The 17,317-nt window shown below is 35.6% G+C and overlaps 1 protein-coding gene across 8 annotated transcripts in view; it reads right to left on the reverse strand.

The window, feature by feature from the left end:
* Window positions 1-17,317, reverse strand: part of RMDN2 (regulator of microtubule dynamics 2) — an 82,917-nt gene that overhangs the window by 27,607 nt on the left and 37,993 nt on the right. For 7 of the 8 annotated variants that reach the window (XM_070574044.1, XM_070574045.1, XM_070574046.1 and 4 more), the window contains 3 exons: window positions 6,091-6,265; window positions 4,879-4,981; window positions 771-831 (listed from right to left, as the gene is read on the reverse strand). In XM_070574044.1, the coding sequence (XP_070430145.1) occupies window positions 771-831; window positions 4,879-4,981; window positions 6,091-6,265 (339 nt within the window). The remainder of the gene's footprint in view (window positions 1-770; window positions 832-4,878; window positions 4,982-6,090; window positions 6,266-17,317) is intronic. The other variant, XR_011526580.1, reaches the window with a different exon arrangement.

Here is a 17,317-nt window from a genome sequence, read left to right on the forward strand (position 1 = left end):
TAAGAGTGCCTCAAATAATAAAATAATCCCGAAGAGGGGTGGAGTTTTAGAAACCTAGGTCTGAGAGAAGGGTTATAAATTATCACTGTATCTTCCTAGCATCTAAAGCATCTGTACTGCTGAGGAGAAAAAAAACTAAGGAACTAAAAAATGTAGAAATGCAAATGCGGGAAAAAGGAAGCGTTAATTAACAACAATATATGTCTTATTTGTGATTTATAATTCTAAACATACAAAGGATCCAAAACAAAATGTACTCAAGAATAAAATTTTTTGCCCCAAGGATATTCACCTACGTCCATCCAACTAATTACATTCCTTTTGTTTGAGCTTTCTTATAAGTGGTTTTTCTTTGACCTGTGGAATTTGTATCCCTTGACACATCAAGGTTTAAGAAATGGCTGATGTGCTTTTATTCTTTGAACCACTCTTTCTACTTCTTATTTAGAAACATGGCATCATTTTAGTATTTGTTTTCAAATGAAATGTTATATTAAATTAGATTTAATTAGAATTTATCATGTTCAAAGCCATTGGACTTGGTAGATTCACTTATGAAATCTTCAATGAAAGTTTACCTTAAATATAATAAATATATACTGAAAAATACATGAAGATAAACAGAACAAGAACAATTACTGTGCTATCTACTAACTATTTTTCAGTGAATGTGACAAGTTAAATGGGTCAAAAATATTTTTAAAATCCATTATAATTTACAAAGATGCATATTAGCATTTAAAAAGGCTGCATAAATTCTACATACTTACCACAGATGACAATGTCCATTCATGGGTGCTCTAGTAATAGCTTTTTCACCTAATGTCTTTCCTGAAAGATAAATGGACTTACACTTAGTACCTTCATGTGAGTAGGTGCGAGGTAGATTATTGAATTAAGTCAGTGATTCCTAAAGTAGGCTCCCAAGACCAGAAGCATCACCTGGAAATTTGTTAGAAAAGCACATTTTTGGCCACACAGGAGACTTCCTCGATCACAAACTCTAGACTCAGCAATCTGTTTAAAGCAGCCTCTAGTGATTCTGATGGTGCTCAAGTCTGAAACTCACTGGACTAAGTGATTTAACCAAGTATAACAAAAGTCATTCAATCATTATTTAAAAGTGTTAATAAAAATTGTTTTGTAATTAAGTCAACCAACATTTACTGAGTGCCTTCTAAGCGCCACAGGATGTGAGCCTCTGAGAACAGAAAGTCAAGTAAGACACAGTTCTTGCCCTCCAAGGGTTTACAGTTCAGTAGACAGCAGGTACAGAAAAAAACAAATTACATGCAAAAAGGTAAAAGTAAGATAAAAAAAGAGAGCATGGCAGAGAAGAGGGTGAGAAACTCTATCTAAGGAGGAAGGGAAGGCTTCCCAGAGAAGTTCTTGCCTCATCACTCACAATAATGAAGAGGCTCAGTACAGAAATAATTCTCCCAAATCATTTCTCTTAGTTTTAGAATAACTTTTTCTTTTTTTTTTTTTTTTTGAGGAAGATTAACCCTGAGCTAACATCTGCTACCAATCCTCCCCTTTCTGCTGAGGAAGACTGGCCCTGAGCTAACATCTGGGGCCATCTTCCTCTACTTTATATGTGGGATGCCTACCACAGCATGGCTTCACAAGTGGTGCCATGTCTGCACCTGGGATCCAAACTGGCGAACCCTGGACTGCTGAAGCAGAAGTTGCGAACTTAAGCGCTGCAAAAACTGGGCCTGCCCCTAGAATAACTTTTAAAAGTGCAATAATTACTTTTTTTTTTTCTTTTTTGGTGAGGAAGATTTGCCCTGAGCTAACATCCATCACCAATCTTCTTTTTTTGCCTGAGGAAGATCAGCCCTGAGCTGACATCTGTGCCAATCTTCCTCTACTTTGTATGTTGGTTGCCACCTCAGCATGGCTGATGAATGGTGTAGGTCTGTGCCCAGGATCCAAACCTGTGAACCCTGGCTGCCAAAGTGGGGAGCGCCAAACTCAACCACCACACCATGGGGCCAGCCCTCCGTAATAATTACTCTGGATGGAAGTTTGTCTATTGGTTTAAACAATCAAAATGCTTGCAACAAAACTGAACCACATTCTGAAAATCTTTCTCAAAAAGAGGCTTTGCTTCTCACCCTCTCCTTTTCACCCTGCTCTATTTTTTTTCTTTTTTTCCTTTGGAGAGAATATCCAATGATCTGCAAAATGCCCTTCTAAATAGGTAGTTGAGATAATCTTTATAAACAAGAATCTTTTATGCTAAAACCATTCTCTATTTGGTAATTTATTACGGTGGTACTTTATAGCTTTATCCATTAACAGAAGTACTCTGTGTAGAAATTTACATAAACTGGAAAAAATCAAAGTGAAATATTTTAATAATAACTAATGTTACATTGTGGACACCTACTAAAAGTTAGCCATTTGTAAATGAGCGATTGAAAAATATAAATACTTTCTAATGTACAAACATTAAATACTAAATCAACATTTTAGCACACTACCACAAGCCTAAACGAGAGGAGCAGCCATCACTCCGAGACTACAAAAGGACATTGAGCAGTACACAGACTGGTTTCGCAGCCTCATTTATGCAGCTGAAGCCCGAAAGGAAAGCTATTCGCCTGACAAAATTATATTTTGAGATGCATTTGAGGCATTTGTACCGATCATTTAATTCTGGATATTATAATAATGTTTCTTTAGATATAAGATTCATATTTTATTTAGAATACAAGTTATGATCAGTTGCAGTATTCGAAAGTTGTACTGCATAATGATACACCCCGTTTTGAGTTTTATGAAAGAATTTTGCACTTTCCAGTGATCAAACCGTCCCTCGGCATAACAATTTCAAATGTACTATTATGAATAATAACATCCAGCACTCTTCTTCCCTCATACTGAGTTCCAGTGTCCCTCTGCAGCCAGTCTCAGCTCCACTGTACTTTGTCATCACCTTTCGCCAGCCCTTACCACCTGCACACCTGTACGATCGGCTGTCCCCATACTCATCTACACAGTAAGTCCCCTAGTGCAGCCCTGTCTCAGTCACATTTACGTCCCTCCTCCTCTCGCTCTGCTCCTTCCGTCCTCATTTTAACATTGTTCCTGAACACAGTAATCTTGAGTAAATGTTTCTTAAACAGATGAAGAAACAGAATTCTTTTAAATTTATTTCAATATTGGAATGAACGTATCTGAGGCTTCACTCCTTTTTCTTTGATACTATAAACTTGTCTCTTTTTTTGGATATATCCTATTCAAATTTATGCTCCATTCTTGTCCCCAAATTTCCTCCAGCCTATTTCTTTTTCCATTTTCACCATCTCACACATTTACTCAATTAAACTCCCACTCCATTTTAAAACAGAGATCCCAGGATGTGAGACTGTTACTTCCAGAGGAAAGATTTCCCCACATCGCCCCCGTCACCTGCCCTCGCACCCTCCTTTCTGTTACACTCGCAACACTCTGCAGCCTCCTTACTCACAACTTATTTCCGTTTGTTTCTTTATGTGTGTGATTATCCGAATAATACCCCCTCCTCCACAAAGCCATAAGCTCCTCTGCATTCTGAGAACATGTCTATTTTGCTTTCATATTTCTGCCCCCTAACACAGGAGGAGCCCTAATGCCCAGGGTACAGTAGATACTTAAGGAAAAAAAAATGTGTTTCATATCGATGAATGTTGGAACAGTTTACAGACATGCTTTGATTTTTCTCAGTAGATATGAAAATAAGTCAGTTTGTTCTCTTTGGTTAAATTTTTATTTACCTTCAAGTTAATACATCTCTTCTCTAGAAATCCGTTTTGTATATGGTCTGCAAGACAGATTGCTAGAGAAAAACTGCCCCACAAAGGTGATGAAGAATATGTAAAGAACAAAGAAGGAAAATTTCTCCCATCCTCCTCCCACTTAGAGAGAATTAAAGTGCAGAGGTAAATTGGCAAGGAAATCTACAAGTGGAAGAAATGTAATTACAAGGAGTTTGGAAATACTTCCTTCTTGGAAATAAAAATGACAGCAAACTAGACTGAAGGGAGATCTGCAGAATCATTATCTTCTTGCTGCTTCTCCCTTATGCTATCCAGAGAAGGAAAGCTTGGAAAAGAGAAGACTTCCAAATGAAAGAAGAGTTAAAGAAGTTTTCATGTCAAATTACTACCCTGAAACTCAGAGAGATGAAAGGTAAGGGGCTTTTTGCAAGAAAGAGTTTTGATATTCAGTGAAAGTCAAGATGAGATACCTACGTGTAGACGTTTTGACATTCTGGGTTTTCTTTTGTTGCTGTTATTATGGAAATTTTTTTAAATATGCAAAAAAGTATACAGGACAGTATAATGAACCACCTTGTACTCATCACTCAGCTTAAACAATTATCAACTCAAGGCCAATCTAGTTCTACCAAGGCAAATTTTGAAAAAAAATATGGAAGCCTGAATGGTTATTTCTTCATGGTACCTGGAGCTCTGCATTACAGGAAGTAAGGAGGGTTAGTTTAACTGTGGTGAAAGACGACCGCTGGAGACAACTGTCTTCTGCCTATTATTGCTTCTCAAACATTACCACTTACTGTCTCATCTTTCTTTTAAAAGCTGAAATTTGAGTTTTTCGGTTGCCTTTTCTACTATGCTCAAATATTTTTAAAGAACATATACTTTAGTCCAAAAGAAGCTTTTTGTCCTTAGACTGTGTGTATTTTTCAGTACCATATATTGATATAGATTAAACATACTGGTTTTAGCTAAGATAATATAGCTTTAATTAAAATTCATTAGAGGTTTATTATAGATAATAAGATAATATAGCTTTAATTAAAATTCATTAGAGGTTTATTATAGATAATAACTGTCACTTGAGGATAATAAATCTTTACAAAATACTTACCAATATTAGCATAATGTTTCTTTTCTTGAGTATTTGTAGATAACTCATACATATCTCCATAAGCACGAGCAAACCGCCAAATAAACTCTATTTCATCTCTATACTGAAAAGGAAAGACAGAACTGCTCATTAGATTAACTCAGTAACTTTGACCAGACTATGTTTTTCACTGTGACTTCTACAAAATTAGGCAGCTAAACTAACACTTACAGATGACTGAATCTACTCATGTGCATATAACATTTTATTTTTATTTTTTATTGAAGTATAGTTGACATACAATATTGTACTAGTTTCAAGTGTACAACATAGTGATTCAACATTTATATACGTTATGAAATGATCACTCTGATAACTAGTAACCATCTGTTGCACATAACATTTTAAATTCAAATATTCATGGCTACAAAATGTGATTTTATATAGTGTTACATTTGGATCTCAAAACCAATGAATATTATCCAGACAACAGCTCCACACCTCCAGAGAAGGGAGAAGTGACGGGTGCCAGAATCTATAAACTCTCTCTGGGTTGTGGTATCCTCTTCATATTTTCCCTTCTAAGTTATCTACTATCAGTATGCTGTTTCAGTGAGCATTTCGGATAGTATCTGTAAGTTATTACCGATCATATATTCTCAAAAGAACAGAGTTAGAGTTGTTAAATCCTCAGACAAAGGTTAGACTTAAATTGCTCATGGGAAAGAAAGAGATTTATTGCTCCTTTGGATATTGCAAACCCTCTTTTGTTTTTTTGGTAGTGGTGGTGGGAGGGATGGGCTTTCCCAATTTCGCCTAACATGAAACACTGAAAACTAACCATTGGTAGAAATAGACTGAAATACTGATGGCTGTTATATTAATAAACATAAGATAGAAAACTTAAAATGTAGCTTTCCCTCCCCACCAGAGGAGCAGTATGTCTTGTTCATTATCTGTTAGAAAATATTTATTAAATATATCAAGTTAATGAGAGTCAAAGAAAGGTAAAAATGTATAATCATTTCTCTGGTTCTCATTTTTATGATCTTAGAGCTCAATAAACTCATATTTACTTTTTAAAAGTTTTAGTCATATTATAGAAAAATTTTGCACCAATCATTTAGCTTGTGTAAACTGTGACACAATTGTCATGGTTATAACATAAATGGGACAGTAGGTTAAATCAAAAAGTAAACCTATACAAACATACTACCATCACACGTCTCTTACCTTGTCTTTGTGGTCACAAAGTAGTTCAAAGCTCTCCATCTTGCTAGACTCCTCCAAACGCAAACGGTCCGCCTTCTGAAGAAGGACATCTAAATTTAAGTCTTCCACGTGTGTGTTCAATGCCTTAGTGACCGGAAAACTCTGTTCTTCTGTGTCAGTATTAGCTGTAATATAACTAAAATGACAGAAATAATCAACTCCCTCAAAAGTTATACTATAATAGCCAGAGTGATCCTTTTAAAATGCAAGTCAAATCATTTCCACTCTTACGCTTGAAATCCTGCAGTGGTGCCCCCTGTCACTCAGAGAAAAAACTTAAGTCCTAACGACAGTCTACAAGGCCCTGTGAGATCTGTCTCCTACGCCCAATATCTCTCTGACCTTGTTTCCTACCACTCTTCCCACTCATTCAACTCCACACTGGCCACCTGGCTGGTCCTTAAATGTGCCAGGCACACTCCTATCTCAGGAACTTTGCTTTCTGTTCCCTCTGATGAAACGCTCTTCCCTTAGACGGGCACATAACTCATGCCCTCACCTCCTTCAAGTCTGTGCTCCGATGTCATCTTCTCAAGGTGGCCCCCCCAGATCACTCTATTTAATGCTGCAACCTCCACACTCCAACCCACCCACATTCCCTTCACCTCCAAGCTCCCTTACCATGCTTGACGTCTTTTTCTGTAGTATGTACCACCTTCTAATATAGTATAAAACTGACTAATCCACTACATGTGCCGTTTGTCAGTATCTCCCCCAGTAGGATGCATGCTCCCTGACCAAAGGATTCTTTGTTTTATTAACTGATGTATCAATGCCTAGAACAGCACCTGACACACAGTGGATACTCACTAAATATTATTGAATGGATGACACAGAGTTGTAGGAACTCAGTAGGCACTCGAATATATAATATATATATATAATATACATACGTAATATATACACCGCCATATATATTTATAGCTCAAGATGATATTCTAACTCTTAGCTTAGTTTTTAAAAATTCATACTACCTCCCACAATTCCTTTTTGGTGGCATATAATGCAAACAATTTGTCTCCATTTATTCAAACCCTGTTCTGAAAACATTTTAAGGAAGTATATAAGGATACATAATGTATAAAAAGACAAATTAGAACTAGTGAGAAAAGATAAAAACAAAGCCAAATGTGAGTAAGGGCAATAAAAAAAATACATACACGTTAGATATCTGTATCTTTGCTACAAGGGACACAAATGTGGTTCTACACTTTCTAGCAGCCAATGTAGTCACAGTCCCCAACAGATACTAACAAAGATGAAAACAAAGCAAGTTCTTGAGAGAAATGCAACTATTTCCAATAGTAAGAATCAAAATAAATTTCTTTCGAAGTCCTTATAAAGATGACACTATATTCAAACTCTTCAACATTAATGGAAACACCTTCCAGTTGCTCGAACCGAAAAACTTAGAATCATCCTTAACTTCTTTTTCTCTACTAAACAATTTCCAGTCTGTTAGAAATTCCTGTTGGTTCTTTAAAATATATCCAGAATCTGGCCACTTCTCACCATCTCAACCCACTGCTACCCTGGTCTAAACCACCATCATCTCATCTGGATTACTGCAATGGCCTCTGTCACGTCTCCCTGCTTTAGTCCTTGACCCTTACAGTTTATTCTCAACACAGTAACCAGAATGGTCCTTTAAAAACATGAATCAAATCATGTCACCCCTTGCTCAAAACTCTCCAATGGACACCCGAGTCAGAGTGAAAATCTAAGTCCTTATGGGGGTCTACAAGGCCCTACGTAATCCAGTCCAGTACCTCTGACCTCATCGCCTACCACTCCCCTGCCCGCTCAGGGCACTCCAGCCACTCTGGCTTCCTTGATGTTCCTTGAACACATCAGTCATGTTCCTGCTTTACCATCTTTGTATTTGCTGCTCCTTCAGCCTGGTGTGCTCTTCCTGGACATCCACATAGTTTACTTGCTCACCTGTTTCACATCCTTGTTCATATAACTGTCTTATTATTGCAGATGATATGATTATTTACATAGAAAACATTAAAAAATCCACAAATTATGAGACTATAGGAGAGTTTAGCAAGTTGGCTGCATATAAGATTCACATATGAAAGTCAAAAACTATATACCAGGAGCAAAAAACCTAAAGAGCATGATTAAATAAAATATTTCATTTATAATGACCTCAGAGAATATCAAACACATAAGAATAAATCTAATAAAAGATAGGTGAAGATTCTATGGAGAATATTATAAAAGATACATTAAAAGATGTTTACAAAATGTCCTAAATTCTTGGAAAAATACATCATGTTCATGGCTGGAGACACCCAATGTTACAAATATATAAATTCTCTCCAGATTAATCTATAGATTCTATATAATTGATTTCCGTGAAATTTAACAAGATCATTCGAAAAGTTACACAGAAAAGTAAAGAGCCTAGAGTAGCCAAAGCACTCCTGAAGACAGAGGGCAGGGAGAGCAGACTTACTTCACCAGATAGTAGGACCCATTAAAGACAGTGTGCTATTGGTGTGAGGTAGATGCGTGACTGATGGAACAGAACAGAGCACAGAAACAGATCCATATATACATGGAAGTGTAGCACACGACAGAGTTGGCATGTTAGATCAGTGGGAAATTAAGGGATTGAGGTGAAAAAAACGTGGTTATCTCTACAGAAAAGGATGAAATTAAATCTCTACCTTATAATATTAAAAAAATAACTCTAGATGGTATAAGCAATAAAGTATTAAAAATAGTTTTTTAAATTCTTAAGTAGAAAATATAGGTGAATATATTTTAGTCTTTGGGATAAGAAATCTTCTTAACCAAGATACAAAAGCATTAACTATAAATAATTATTAATTATAAATAAGTCAATATGACTATATTAAATGAAAAACTGCTGCTAATCAAAAGACACTTTCAAAAATGCAAAAACAGAAATTAAAAACCAGGAATAGATATTTTGCAACACATGCAACTGGAGAACATTAATAGCAAGAATAAATATTTTCTAAAGTTCACTAACAAAAACACAGTAAACTCAATAGAAATATACTCAAAAGATACAAGTAGGCCTCCTCAAATGAGAAACTACATATAACCAAAAAACACAAGAAAAGATGTTCAACATTCACTAGTGATCAGAGAAATACAATAAAGACCACAAAGAGATACTGTTTTATACTTGTTTCATTTACAAAATTTGAAAAGTCTGATAATACCAAATATTGAAGAGGAAGTCAATCCACAGGATCTGATACAAATGCAAATTGGTGAAACCAGTTAGGAAAGCACTTTGGCATTATCTTTTAATATTGAACTTTCCCATATCCCAGGACCCAATAATCCAAGTCTCTTGCACATGTACAAAAGGAGATACGTGTAAGAAGAGACAAAACAGTACTTTCACAATAGCAAGTACCAGGAAACAACCTAAAAGCTTATCAAGAGAATGGATGAATATTACACAATCGTCAAAATGAAAGAAATACAGTGATATGCAAAACATGGAGGAATCTGAGCAAATTTAAAGTAGAAAAATAAGCTCCTAAAATTATATACAGTGATTCTCTTTCTATAAAAACAATGAAAATTAAGTGTTATTTTTAAGGAATACGCACATAGTAAAATTATATAAAAAGGAAAACAAAGGATGAACAATATAGATTATAGATTTAGGATGACAGTTACCTTCGGGTGAAGTGAGGCAGGGGAGCCAAATAGTTTGATGAGGATTATTGTCTAGGTCGTAGTTGTTGTTTTAGGAGGTGGTTTCATGGATGTTTATTATATTATTCATAATCAATAAATAAATGAGTAAGTGGCATATGTATGACGAAGCTAATCCCCAACTTCATCAATGCCAGAAGACCTTCTCCAAGGCATACAATAGTAAAAATGGCAAAAGTTTGTGATAAAGAAAAAATACGAGAAACAGCAAGGCAAAAGAAAATAACCTACAAAGGAAAACCCTATCAGGCTTTCAGCAGATTGCTCAGAAGAAACCCTACAGGCTAGGAGAGAATGGAATGATATATTCAAATTACTGAAAGACAAAAACTTTCAGCCAAGAATACTCTATCCAGCGAAACATTCCTTCAGGCACGATAGACAAATAAAAGCTTTCCCAGATAAACAAAAGTTGAGGGAGTTCATCGCCACTAGACCTCCGCTACAAGAAATAATTAAAGATGCCCTCAAACCAGCAAAAAAAGGCAAAGGTCTACAAAGCTCTGAGCAAGGAGATAAATAGACATGATCAGAAACCTGAAACTCTCTACCAGAACAGGGAGACAAAGACTCAGTTACAACTTAAAAGAGAAAGGGAAATAAAGCATCAAAAGCAAGGATAAACACTTCAACTTAGCCACAAACTCACAAAATTAAAAACAGAACAATTTGTAACAGCAATTACTCAGAAGAGGAGAGGAAAGGGAAGTAACCTGTTTAGGTTAATGGAGATAAGAGGCTGTAAGGAAATGGACTATCTCATCTCCAATATCTGTCATACAGGCCCACGGTGACCACCAAACAAAAAATCAGAGCAGAGCCACAAATCACAAAAAGAGAGAAAACTGAGAAATCTCCCTAAGAAAACCAACAAAATGAAATGGCAGTCAGAAATACAAGGAAGAGAAACAGTGGAAACATAGAACAACCAGAAAACAAGAGATAAAGTGGCAGCATTAAGCCCTCATATAACAATAATCACTCTAAATGTAAATGGGTTGAATTCTCCAATCAAAAGACACAGACTAGCTGGATGGATTAAAAAACAAGACCCAAAAATATGCTGCCTCTAGAAAACGCACTCAGCTCCAAAGACAAACATAGCCTTAGAGTGAGGGGATGGAAGACAATACTCCAAGCTAATGGCCAACAAAAGAAAGCTGGTGTTCCCATACTTTTAGCAGACAAAGCAGACTTCGATTTAAAAAAGACAATGAGAGACAAAGAGAGGCAATATATAATGATAAAAAGGATATTCTACCAAGAGGTCATAATGCTTCTTAATATATATGCACCTAACACAGGGGCACCAAAGTACATAAAGCAATTATTAATAGACCCAAAGGGAGAAATTAACAGCAACACAATAATAGTAGGGGACCTCAACACCCACTTACTTCCATGGACAGATCATCCTGAGAAAAAGTCAAGGAAATAGTAGATCAAATGAAACACTTGACCAGATGGACTTAATAGATACACAGAGAGCATTCTATCCAGAAACAAAAATATACTTTCTTCTCAAGTGCCCATGGAACATTCTCAAAGATAAACCATATGTTGGGTAACAAGGCAAGCCTCAACAAATTTAAGAAGATTGAAATCATCCCAACAATTTTTTCTGACCACAATGCTATGAAGCCAGAAATTGACCATAAGAAAAAAATGGGAAACAGAGAAATATGTGGAGACTAAACAACATGCTATTGAACAAACATTGGATCATTTAAGAAATCAAAAGGGAAATTAAAAAATACCTGGAGACAAATGAAAATGAAAATACAACATACCAACTCTTATGGAATGTAGCAAAAGTGGTCATATAACAATAGAGGCCCATCTCAACAAGCAAGAAAAATCTCAAATAAGTAATCTTGAGATGCACCTAACAGAGGTAGAAAAAGAAGAACAGACAAAGCCCAAAGTCAGCAGAAGGAGGGAAATAACAAAAATCAGAGCAAAATAAATGAAAGAGAGACTAAAAAAACAGTAGAAAGGAACAATGAAACTAAGAGCTGGTTCTTTGAGAAGATAAACAAAACTGACAAACCCTTAGTCGGATGCACCAAGTAAAAAAGAGAGAAGGCTCAAATAAAATTACAAATCAAAGAGAAGAAATTACAACAGATACTGCAAAAATACAAAGGATTATAAGAGAATACTATGAAAAACTATATGCCCACAAACTCAATAACCTAGAAGAAATGGATGAATTCCTAGACTCATACAACCTCCCAAAACTGAATCAAGGAGAAATAGAGAATCTGAATAGACCTATCACAAATACAGAAATTGAAATAGTAATAAAAGTCCCCCAAAAACGAAAGTCCAGGACCTGATGGCTTCTCTGGAGAATTCTACCAAACATTTAAAGAAGATTTAGTGCCTATCCTTCTCAAAGTATTCCGAAAAATTGAAGAAGACGGAACACTTCCTAACACATTCTATGAGGCCAATATTACCCTGATACCAAAACCAGACAAGGACAACATGAAGAAGGAAAACTACAGGCCAATATCATTTATGAACTTAGATGCAAAAATCCTCAATAAAATGTTAGCAAACTGAATACAGCAATACATTAAAAGAATCGTATGCCACAATCAAGTAGGATTAATTCTAGGGATGTAGGGATGGTTCAACATCCGCAAATCAATCAATGTGATACACTTCATTAACAAAATGAGGAATAAGAATCACATGATCATCTCAATAGATGCAGAGAAAGCATTTGACAAGATCCAACATCATTTATGATAACTCAATAAAATGCGTATTGAAATAAAATGTCTCAACATAATAAAGGCCATATATGACAAATGCACAGCCAACCTTCATACTTTATTGTGAAAATCTGAAAGCCAGCCCTCTGAGAACAAGAACAAGACAAGCATGCCCACTCTCACTACTCTTATTCAACACAGTACTGGAGGTATTGGCCAGAGCAATTAGGCAAGAAAAAGAAATAAAAGGAATCCAAAATGGAAAGGAAGAAGTGAAACTTTTGCTATTTGCAGATGATATGATTTTACATATATAAAACTCTAAAGGATCCACCAGAAAAGTATCAGAAATAATCAACAACTACAGCAAAGTTGCAGGGTACAAAAATCAACTTTAAAAAATCAGTTGCATTCCTATACACTAACAATGAACTGGTAGAAAAAGAAATCAAGAATACAATCCCATCTACAATCGCAACAGAAAGAATAAAATACCTAGGAATAAACTTAAAGAAAGACCTGTATGCTGAAAACTATATAATATTATTGAAAGAAATTGAAGAAGACATAAAGAAATGGAAAGATATTCCATCTTCATAGGTCAGAAGAATAAACATAGTTAAAATGTCCATACTACCTAAAGCAAATTCAATGCAGTCCCAATCAAAATCCCAATGACATTCTTCACAGAAATAGAACAAAGAACCCAAAAACTTATATGGAACAGCAAAAGACCCTGAATAGCCAAAGCAATCCTGAGAAAAAAAGACAAAGCTGGAGGCATCACAATCCCGGACTTCAAAACATACTAGAAAACTATAGTAATCAAAACAGCATGGTACTGACACAAAACAGACAAACAGACCAATGGATCAGAACTGAAAGATGAGAAATAAAACCACATATCTACAGACATCTAATCCTTGACAAAGGAGCCAAGAACATACAATGGAGAAAGGAGTTTCTTCAATAAATGGTGTTGGGAAAACTGGACTGCCACATGCAAAATAATGAAAGTAGACAATTATCTTGCACCACACACAAAAATTAACTCTAAATGGATTAAAGATTTTAATGTAAGAACTGAAACTATAAAAATTCTAGAACAAAATACAGGAAGTACATGCTTCAATATTGGTCTTAGCCACATCTTTTCAAATACCATGTCTACTCAGGTAAGGGAAACAAAAGAAAAAGTTAACAAATAGGACTACATCAGACTAAAAAGCTTCTGCAAAGCAAAGGAAACCATGAACATAGTGGAAAGACAACTCACCAACTGGGAGAAAATATTTGTAAATTATTTATCAGACAAGAGGTTGATCTCCAAAGTATACAAAGATCTCACATAACTCAACAACAACAAAAAAACCCAAACAACCTGATCAAAAAATGGGCAGAGGATATGAACATACATTTTTCCAAAGAAGATATACAGATGGCCAATAGGCAAATGAAAAGATGTTCAACATCACTAATCATCAGGAAAATGAAAATCAAAACTACACTAACATATCACCTTACACCCGTTAGAGTGGCTATAATCACAAGACAAAAAAATAACAAATTGGAGAGGATGTGGAGAAAAGGGAACCCTCATACACTGCTGGTGGGAATGCAAACTGGTGCAGCCACTATCAAAAATAGTATGGCGATTTCTCAAAAAATTAAAAATAGAAATACCATATGATCCAGCCATCCCACTACTGGGCATTTATCCAAGGAACTTGAAATAAACAATTCAAAGAGACTTATCACCCCTATGTTCATCACAGCACTATTTACAATAGCCAAGAAGTGGAAGCAACCCAAGTGCCCAGTGACTGATGACTGGATAAAGCAGATGTGGTATATACATACAATGGAATACTATTCAGCCATAAAAAAGACAAAATAGTCCCTTTTGCAACAACATGAATGGACCTTGAGGTTGTTACATTAAGTGAAATAAGCCAGACAGTGAAAGAGAAACACTGCATGATTTCACTTGTATGTGGAAGATAAACTAACACACAGACAAAGAGAACATTTCAGTGATTACCAGAAGGAAGGGGGTTAGATGGTAGGCATAAGGGGTAAAGGGGCACATTTATACGGTGACTGAGAAATAATAATGTACAACTGGAATTTCACAATGTTATAAAGTATTATGACCTCAATAAAAAAAAATTAAAAAAAAAAGAAAAAGGACAAAAACTTGAATATTCCTTTAGCCATTAAATAAATTAAATCAGAATTTATATATCTATTACAGACACACACACATACACACACAGAGAACATAGTTTTACAGTGAATTCTACCAAACATCCAAAGAATGAGACTTACTCAAATTTTTCTAAAGATTTAAAAAAGAGGGAAACACCCCTTAGCTCATTTTATGAAGCTAGTAAAATTGATACCAAAATCAAACAGGGGTAGTATAGGAAATGAAAACTACAGGCCAATTTCACACATAAACACAGATGTGAAAATCCTCAACAAAATATTAACAAAAAAACTGCAAGAAACATGGAAGAATGAATCATAAGCAGACTGAGTTTATCCCAGGGATTACAAGCACAGTTTAACATAGAAAACTTCTGTAGCACAACAGACGCAAGGAGAAAAACATATGATCATTTCAGTGGTTACAAAAAATGTTTTTTCCAATAAATTCAACACCATTTCAGGAAAAAAGAAATACCAAACCCATAAACAAGGAGTAGAAGGGGACTTCTGCACTTGATAAAGGTTATATACCTAAAACTATAATACATTTTACACTTAAAGATAAAACATTAGAAGCATTCTCCTTAAAATCAGAAATAGAGAAGGATGTCCAATATAGCAGCTTCTATTCAACACTGTACTGCCGGTCCTGTTAACACAATATTAAAAGAAAAACAAATAAAAATTATAATAATTGGGAAGGAATAAACAGAACTGTTTGATAATTTGAAGATTATTCAATAGAATTTTAAAACCTAACAAAATTTACAAATAAGTAAATAAAACTAACATTTTGAATCAAGTTTTGAAAATCAACTGTGTTCTTATATCTATAAAACAAGTTAGAAAACATAATTTTATAAAATACAACATTTATAATAAGAAAACACATGGTACCTAGGAAAAATTCTACGAAAGTTTTTTATGACTTTTCTATAGAAAATTGCAAAAAATCATCCAAGGACATTAAAGGGTACCCAAATGAATGTAAAAAGATATCATATCCATGGACAGAAAAACATAACATTAAGACAATCTCACATGGCCCCAAATTAATCTACAGTTTTAAAACAATTCCAATCAAAACCACAATGGTGTTCTCCTATGGAAGTTACCTGACTTTAAAATTAATACAGAAGGGCAAGTACAAGAAGAGCTAAGACAATTTTAAAGAACAGATATCAGGACTACAGTATGAAGGATAAGACTCCACTAAGTCAATGTGGTATTGATATAACAGACTAACTAGCCAACAAAACAAAAGAGAATGTCTAAGCTGGTCTGTTTCCCACATTAAAAAACATCTAAGTGAGCTGACCCGGTGGCACAGTGGTTAAGTTTGCATGTTCCGCTTCTCGGGGGCCTGGGGTTCGCCAGTTTGGATCCCGGGTGTGGACATGGCACCGCTTGGCAAAAGCCATGCTGTGGTAGGCGTCCCACTTATAAAGTGGAGGAAGATGGGCACAGATGTTAGCTCTGGGCCAGTCTTCCTCAGAAAAAAGAGGAGGATTAGTAGTAGTTAGCTCAGGGCTAATCTTCCTCAACAACAAAAAAAATCTAAGTGTGAAAAAATTGTTTTCCAAGTTTTGAAAGCAAGTTTAAAATAGGGCATATCTAAATACGCCTGGGAAAATTCAACCACATGTATTAACTTTAGGTTAGAGCTTAGATTTGTACCGGGGCACACACACAAAAAGGGCATTTTATAGATTATATGATGTCAAACAGAAGTTTCCAACACTTTTTTAGCAGGCCTGGAGAATTTCACCCTAAAATGTCAAATTTACTTACAAACATTCATCTCCTCATGTACTTTTCAGGCCCTACTTTCTGTTCCCAATTTGAGTAAGAACAATGCCATTTTCCCTATTCCTTCATTTCTGCACAATTACTTGCTTCAATAACAACCATAGCATCTCTGAGGGCATGGCTGTATTATTTAAAGAGAAAATTATATTATTTACTGTGAAAATAAAGTAGTGTATCTAGAGAAGTTTATCAGTAGTGAGTTGTACGAGAATATGCAAAAACACACTTGGCAACAGCACTGTGGCCTCTCCCCACATCACGCACCTAGATTCAGTTCCTTTTACTCAGCCTAATCTGACACCTCACTCCCCTTTGCCTCTTTTTTTCCAAAAGATACATGCTAAAAGAGACTGATGTCAGCAAGATGGAGACTAGGAAACTCTATGTCCTCATTCCTCCAAGGAAACAGTAAATGAACAACAATAGAAAGATTGAAACAGCTTTGTGGGAAATCTAGAAACTAGTTAAGCATTTGTAGCAACCAAGCAAATGTCCAATCAAGAAAAAGCCATACTTAAAATGGTAGGAAACTTGACAGTGTTTTCGCTCACCCTTGTCTCACCCCTCCCTGGCATGGGCACAGGATGGCTGGGAAGAAGTTGTCCAACTCCTGGTTCCTCCTTTGAGACAGAAGGAAAAGAGTGGATTTTCTTTGCAATGTTCTGGTATGTCTAATGGCTTCTCAAGAGACTGGTTTCTGTCTCGTTTGCCTCAGAGGTCAGACAGAAATGAAG

Source organism: Equus przewalskii, chromosome 14, assembly GCF_037783145.1.
Source record: "Equus przewalskii isolate Varuska chromosome 14, EquPr2, whole genome shotgun sequence".
Taxonomy (NCBI): Eukaryota; Metazoa; Chordata; class Mammalia; order Perissodactyla; family Equidae; genus Equus; species Equus przewalskii.